The following is a 7,050-nucleotide window of genomic DNA, read 5'->3' as shown; positions in this document are numbered from 1 at the left end:
ATATAAATTAATAATAGTGTAAATAAAAAAAATGTATTTTATTTTAAAAAAGCGTGGGGTGCTTTTTAAGATATTATCAAAATGATAATCACTCTACTCATATCTGTCAATAAAATATTTATAACTATTGACACCATGCACCTCACGCTTTTTTTAAAATAAAATACATTTTTTTTATTTACACTATTATTAATTTATATTTATTGAAATTTTTAACACTATTCTTAATTTAAATTTATTTTCTATTTTTTAGTTTGGTTTTCTATAAAAAGCGTGTTTTTAGTTTTTTTAAACTATTATTTATTAAAATTTACAAGAGCTCTGAGCTCGAATTCCCCTTCCCCTTCTTATTATTTACACACAATATACATTTCTCCTCACGCGTGGTCGCATTCGCATGTTTGAAAATATTATTCCAACTGTCATATCCATTGAATGAACTCGTGAAACAAATTCTCAGTAAAAAAAATTTACTCACGTTTATTAAACCAACAAAGTGTCACATTACTTCATAAATTATAATAAATACACCGGTGATTGATAAAACACTAATTATTTTGTTTGTAGTAACTTAACATAGCAACCAAAAACTCCAAAGTAAAAAGTAAGGTTAGCTCAAACTTTCGCGCGGTAATTATTTAGAAAAATAAAAACGAGGTGTCTAGCCGTCCGGTAATCGGATAAATAAAGTAAATTAGTAACAGCCAAATAAAAAAAAAACAATGTCGGGCACGGAAGACGACCCGGTAGTGCTGAAAAATTTTATAGGACACAAGAAAGACATAACAAGTGTAAAGTTTCACCCCGAGGAACTGAAGGTCGCGACGAGTAGCTTGGACAAGTCTTTCATTGTCTACAACTTCAACAACAACTCCCGGTGCAATCGCTACGTCGGGCATTCTGAGGCTATAAATGACGTAGACTACGCGCCCTCTGGTGAACTGGTGGCAACTGCTTCTCAGGACAGGACTGTTAGGGTCTGGGTTCCCAAAGTTCGTGGAGAATCCTTGGGTTTCAGAGCTCATACCAGCGCGGTACGCTCGGTTCAATTTTCTTCTGATGGAAAAGAGGTATTTCTATTTGTATTTATTTTTAAGATACTCTAATCAGCTGACACCTGACAATTTTTTAAAAATTTTTATTACAAAAAAAATATTTAAAAAATTTACACTTGTGATTTTTTTTTAATCTCTAGATGTCAAATTTTTGAATTAAAATTTCTTTATAAAAATCAAAAATAAATGTTATTGCAAATTCGTTATTAAAAAAATTTGCACTTGTAATTTTTTTTAATCTCTAAACTTGGAATTTTTCAATTAAAATTTTTTTATAATAATTTAATTGTTACAAAAATCTAAAAAATTGACAGATATCTTTTAAATTCACCACCATATATTTTTTTCTATAGACAATTTGTTTATTCATTAAATTAATTGCAGCTGATAACATCATCCAATGATAAGGTGATCAAATTATGGAAAATCCACCAGCGCAGATTCCTAACTTCATACGTAGGTCACACACACTGGGTCCACTGTGTCAGATTTTCACCAGACAGTCGTTTGATTGTCTCTTGTAGTGAAGACAAAAGTATTAAATTATGGGATGTAGCTGCTGGTCAATGTATCAGAACAATCACCGAGCTGAAAGGTACTTAAAATTTTTTTTGTTACAATTAATGACTTTGTATCTCGTGAACTATTGAGATTTTTAAAGATATAAGCTCATCCCGATGATACACTCATCGAGACCTTTCATTTGAGTACCCACATCAATTTTTCATATATTTCATATATTTATATATATGTATATATGAAAAATATATCAAAAATGCATGTGGGTACTTAAATGAAAGGTCTCGATGAGTGTAACATCGAAATGAGCTTATATCTTAAAAAATGTCAATAATGAAGAAATTACATTTTATCTTGTCAAATAATGATAATTTTAAAGATATAAGCTCATCCCGATGATACACTCATCGAGACCTTTCATTTGAGTACCCACATCAATTTTTCATATATTTATATATATGTATATATGAAAAATATATCAAAAATGCATGTGGGTACTTAAATGAAAGGTCTCGATGAGTGTAACATCGAAATGAGCTTATATCTTAAAAAATATCAATAATGAAGAAATTACATTGTATCTTGTCAAATAATGATAATTTTAAAGATATAAGCTCATTCCGATGATACACTCATCGAGACCTTTCATTTGAGTACCCACATCAATTTTTCATATATTTCATATATTTATATATATGTATATATGAAAAATATATCAAAAATGCATGTGGGTACTTAAATGAAAGGTCTCGATGAGTGTAACATCAAAATGAGCTTATATCTTAAAAAATGTCAATAATGAAGAAATTACATTGTATCTTGTCAAATAATGATAATTTTAAAGATATAAGCTCATCCCGATGATACACTCATCGAGACCTTTCATTTGAGTATCCACATCAATTTTTCATATATTTCATATATTTATATATATTATATATATGTATATATGAAAAATATATCAAAAATGCATGTGGGTACTTAAATGAAAGGTCTCAATGAGTGTAACATCGAAATGAGCTTATATCTTAAAAAATATCAATAATGAAGAAATTACATTGTATCTTGTCAAATAATGATAATTTTAAAGATATAAGCTCATCCCGATGATACACTCATCGAGACCTTTCATTTGAGTACCCACATCAATTTTTTTATATATTTCATATATTTATATATATGTATATATGAAAAATATATCAAAAATGCATGTGGGTACTCAAATGAAAGCTCTTGATGAGTGTAACATCAGGATGAGCTTATATCTTTAAAAACGTCAATAGTTTAGAAAGTACAGTGCAATTTAACAGAAGTCATTATTTAATAAAACAAAATTTTATTTATTTATAGTTTACAAGTTACCTAAGTCATGATAAATTGTGTAATTTATTTCAGGACCAGCAACATACGTTGACTTTCATCCTTCTGGAGGAGCCATTGGTACGGCTAACACCGATGGGTCTGTTAAAATATACGAGCTTCGCACTGGCTCGCTGCATCAGTATTACCAGGCACATACTGATGTTGTAAATAAAATTTCTTACCACCCTAATGGTAATTTCATGATAACTGCTTCCGAAGATTCAACAATGAAGGTAATTTTATTTTTTTTTTCCAATAATTATCGTAGTATCGCAAAAATAATCACCACAATATTTATAAACCAAACAGATCTTGGATATATTGGAAGGAAGACCTATTTACACTCTCAAAGGACACACAGGTGGTGTTTCTTCAGTATCATTTTCTCCTGATGGCAGGTACTTTGCCTCCGGAGGTCGAGATAAGGAGCTGCTTATCTGGGAGTCCAATTTGGAACAGCATGACACTCGAAGATCTCAAATCAAAAGAAGCTCCGTTGAAACAGAGGAGATTGAAAAGGAATTGAAGTCTCTGCAGTTTGGAGATGAGACTGAAGGCTCTGATGAGTTGTTGAAGAACAAAGACAGAGAGAGTAAGCATGAATTGTTGGTGAGTTAATTTTATCGAGAAACCTGTCGAGGATCTGGATCGTCGAAAATACCATGGGATTAATTAAGGCATAGTACTTTAATCATCCAAAAATCAAAGCTTTATATTTAAAATTATTTATTTAAACTCTTCAATTATTTTTTTTACCAATTTGATAATTTTATACCTGCTCAACTTATCAATAAAAAATATCTTATTTAAATATTTCAATTTATTTACCAGTATTAATACACGATTTAGTCGTGTCCCATAGAGTTGAGAAATGTCAACTGTGTATGGGACTGGTTACAATATAAAATATAATATATAGGGTATGAATATAAATTTTAAAATATAAAAATTGAACGATATAAAAAATAATAACAAAATAAAAAAAATAATAACAAAACGTAAATCTAAATATAAGTGAAAATATTTATGTTTATCCCGAGGCAAAAATCCCTTCCTCCCTATACCAGACAGTTAGCTTTTCTCTAATATATTTTTTCTTTCCTGTTAGATTCTTTAAGCTAAGTGGCAACTCATTAAAATATTTGATAGCATTGTAATAGGCATTCTTTTTACTGATTTCTTTATATCGCGTGACTAATGCAAAAAGGGCGCATAATTTTTTTTTTTTATCACCAATCAACTAGTTGACATATTCTTCGTCGAAAAATCAAGCATTGATTTCCTAAAGCTAAAAGGGCGTATGTCTCTAATTATAGGAATTTGAAAATTTCATGACCTAAAGCTAAAAGGGCTTATAAATTTATTTTCTAAATAATTAATTAAAATGCTCATTTTTAGCCTAAAAATAAAAAAAAAACGGTAGATTTACATGAAAGAGGCGTATTCTAACTCAACATACACTCTTTTAAAATTACAATTAAAAATATTTTTAAAAAATTGCAAAATCTGCGTGATTGTATTAATTTATTTTTTATTTGAAAACTATTTCAATCCCATTATTTTTCGATTAATTTAATTATCCATTGCTTGTATAAAAGTAGTTAAAAATTATTATTTTTCCAATATTGTTTATGTACTTAAAAACAGCCGATCCCCTCTTTTTCTCGCGTCGCACTCACTTCGAGAAACGGTACTATCCTCGGTACATTCATGAGTATAAAGCTATTGAAGTTTTATGTTTTTCTTTTAAAAAAATGAGAATTTTGAAAAAAACACCCTGCTAGACGAAATAAATAATTAAAAAATCTATTACGTAGCAGAGCGTTTTTTTCAAAATTCTTCTTTGTCTAGAAGAGAAATATAAAGCTGCAATCGTACGCGAAAAGAACAAGATGACACTGGATATCATCCCGGATTATATTGAGTAAAAACAAATTTCAGATAGTAGTTAGTATAATCCAGATTACAATGAGTATTATCCAGATATCACGCAGTATAATCTGGATTTTTCTAGCTACTATCTGAAATTTTTTTTCACCACAGATATCACTGAGTATAATCTGGGATGATACCCAGTGTAATCTTGTTCTTTCCGTGTAGGGACGGGCTGTTAGGAAATTTTTCAAATTTATCAAAATTTTTTATAAAAACTTAAATTTTTTTTGTGCCCTTTTAGCTTTAGGCACTACTTTTCTAAAAGCTAAAAGGGCGCATGTCTTGAGTTACACCCTTTTAGCTTTAGGATACTCGAATTTTTTTTTTTACAGATCTTTGTGTTTCGAGTGATTTCAAGAAGAATGACAAAAAAAAATTTTTTTATGCGCCCTTTTAGCATGGATCCCTACTAACGTGTAGCTATGCACCCTTTTTGCATTAGTCACGCGATATATTTTAGGTAATGTAATTAATTTGTATCTAGTATTAGACTTATTATTTCTATATAGTATTTTACAATAGAGGAGATAACAAAATTACTGGTGATATTTGCCGTGTGCGACATCTTGGTTCTGTTTTTTATAGATTTTATTGTAGATCTAAGTGGTTCTAGAGCAGTATCGTTAGCTCCCCCATGCAATAATGCCGTATCCAATTATACATTCAAATAGAGCTTGATAAATGATTTTTAATGATTTAGGATCTAAGATTGCAGATAAGCTGTACAGTACATAATTTAAGTATCTAGTTTTTTTACAAACTTCCTTAATATGACAGTCCCATCTCATAAAACAATCAATATATAATGACTTAAAAAATTTTTATTAATTAATTTATTAAAAAATAAATATGAATTTTTTTTTTAAATAAAGTATTTTGATAATTTTTTAATATTTTATTGTGTTTAATTAACGATAAGCACAGTAGTTATTCAATCATAAAAAGTCAGATTTGTATATTTAAAATTATTTATTTAAACCTTTTTATAACAATTTGATAATTTTAAACATAGCCACCAGATAATTAAAAAATCTTATTAAATTAACGTTTAAAATAAGTCTTGTACTCGGACTGTAGCATCAATTTTAATACTTAAGTATTTTTTAATGTAATTAATATATTGTCTTGGGTTTGTAAATTATTTAGAGACTTTAATTTTTTTATTGATGGGAAATTGATAATTAATTTAATTTTTTACCCCGACAAAAGTTACAGTCTTGCCAGTTTTTTTGAGACACTCCAGAATTTCATCAGACGGCAGTTCAGAAGTCACGAAAACTTTTTTCCCCGGTAAATCAACATTGAAAGACTCAATACCTATAATTAAATAAATAATGATCAATAAAAAAATGTAAATTAATCATGAAAATTAAATTAGCCGACATATTAAAATTTTTATAATTTATTTGATTAAAAAATTATTTTTTTAAAATTAAAAGAAAAAATTTCACTTGTATTAATTATTAATTAAAAAAAATACCTTCTTTTCTCTTCAGTACCCGCTCAACAGCATTAGAGCAGCCCTCACAAGTCATTTCCACCGTAAATTCATTAACCTAATTACCAATTTAAATTTAATTAAAATAATAAATACTAAATAAATAGTTCATTGACACTTGGGATATTTTTTATAGGTTTTAAATTTTAAAAACTGACTCACCTTTGACGCCATATCGAAAATTCTATTGCAGACACGTCAGCAGCGAGCAATCACCTCTTCTGGTTCCTGATCTCAGATCACTTTCGGGTCCAGTTGGCTTTAATATGCGAGAGAAATTTATTTTACTATTCTATTTGGATAAGATAAGAATCGTTTAATCGTGTCAAGCATTCACAAGACAATCAACAAATATTTTATTTACATCACGTGATTTCAGTAAGTGGCGCCACCTTTTTATAAACCGCGTATTAATTTTTCATTTAAAATTACACGATACTGAAGTTAGCTCTCAGCTGTCAATTTTTTTAATTTTTGTGTTATAAAATTACAATAACCTTCAATTTATTAAATTAAAAATAATATTGATAAATAATTAACATTAAAACATTTTTTTTTATTATTTTAGAACAATTATGATAAAAAAATTTAATTAGAAAATTCTAAATGTCAAAATTAAAACCAAATTATTTGTAAAAAATTTTTTAAATATTTTTATTATTGTAATTTATGTTATAAAAA

General features: G+C 28.2%; 2 protein-coding genes across 3 annotated transcripts; one reads left to right on the top strand and one right to left on the bottom strand.

Annotated features, from left to right (window-relative positions):
* The first annotated feature begins 301 nt into the window (after window positions 1-301).
* LOC123261253 (POC1 centriolar protein homolog A-like) lies at window positions 302-3,749 on the top strand. Of its 2 annotated transcripts, none has more exons than XM_044722816.1 (5): window positions 302-648; window positions 712-1,070; window positions 1,440-1,650; window positions 2,970-3,169; window positions 3,246-3,749. In XM_044722816.1, the coding sequence occupies exons 2-5, from the start codon at window positions 723-725 to the stop codon at window positions 3,552-3,554; spliced, it is 1,068 nt and encodes a 355-aa protein (XP_044578751.1). In that variant the 5' UTR covers window positions 302-648; window positions 712-722; the 3' UTR covers window positions 3,555-3,749. The 2 variants fall into 2 exon arrangements, with proteins under 2 accessions (XP_044578751.1, XP_044578752.1); XM_044722817.1 differs by having other exon boundaries at window positions 302-653; window positions 715-1,070.
* A 2,076-nt stretch (window positions 3,750-5,825) lies between these two features.
* On the bottom strand, window positions 5,826-6,734 carry LOC123260550 (copper transport protein ATOX1). The gene is made up of 3 exons (XM_044721705.1): window positions 6,532-6,734; window positions 6,352-6,427; window positions 5,826-6,188 (listed from the first exon to the last, which is right to left on the bottom strand). The coding sequence occupies exons 1-3, from the start codon at window positions 6,541-6,543 to the stop codon at window positions 6,058-6,060; spliced, it is 219 nt and encodes a 72-aa protein (XP_044577640.1). The 5' UTR covers window positions 6,544-6,734; the 3' UTR covers window positions 5,826-6,057.
* Window positions 6,735-7,050: the final 316 nt, after the last annotated feature.

The sequence above is a fragment of the Cotesia glomerata genome, linkage group LG3 (assembly GCF_020080835.1).
Source record: "Cotesia glomerata isolate CgM1 linkage group LG3, MPM_Cglom_v2.3, whole genome shotgun sequence".
NCBI classification, from domain to species: Eukaryota; Metazoa; Arthropoda; class Insecta; order Hymenoptera; family Braconidae; genus Cotesia; species Cotesia glomerata.
The sequence above is the reverse complement of the archived record's forward strand: the minus strand, read 5'-3'. Positions and strand labels throughout refer to the sequence as shown.

What these genes read in the sequence shown, in the direction of transcription:
- LOC123260550 (XM_044721705.1), bottom strand. An exon ending in GGTACTGAAGAGAAAAGAAG is followed by an intron (nt 6,189 to 6,351) that starts GTATTTTTTTTA and finishes ATTTAATTATAG; the next exon opens with GTATTGAGTCTTTCAATGTT.
- LOC123261253 (XM_044722816.1), top strand. Translation starts at nt 723, where the DNA reads ATGTCGGGCACGGAAGACGACCCGGTAGTGCTGAAAAATTTTATAGGA. An exon ending in TTTCTTCTGATGGAAAAGAG is followed by an intron (nt 1,071 to 1,439) that starts GTATTTCTATTT and finishes AATTAATTGCAG; the next exon opens with CTGATAACATCATCCAATGA. An exon ending in CCGAAGATTCAACAATGAAG is followed by an intron (nt 3,170 to 3,245) that starts GTAATTTTATTT and finishes TAAACCAAACAG; the next exon opens with ATCTTGGATATATTGGAAGG.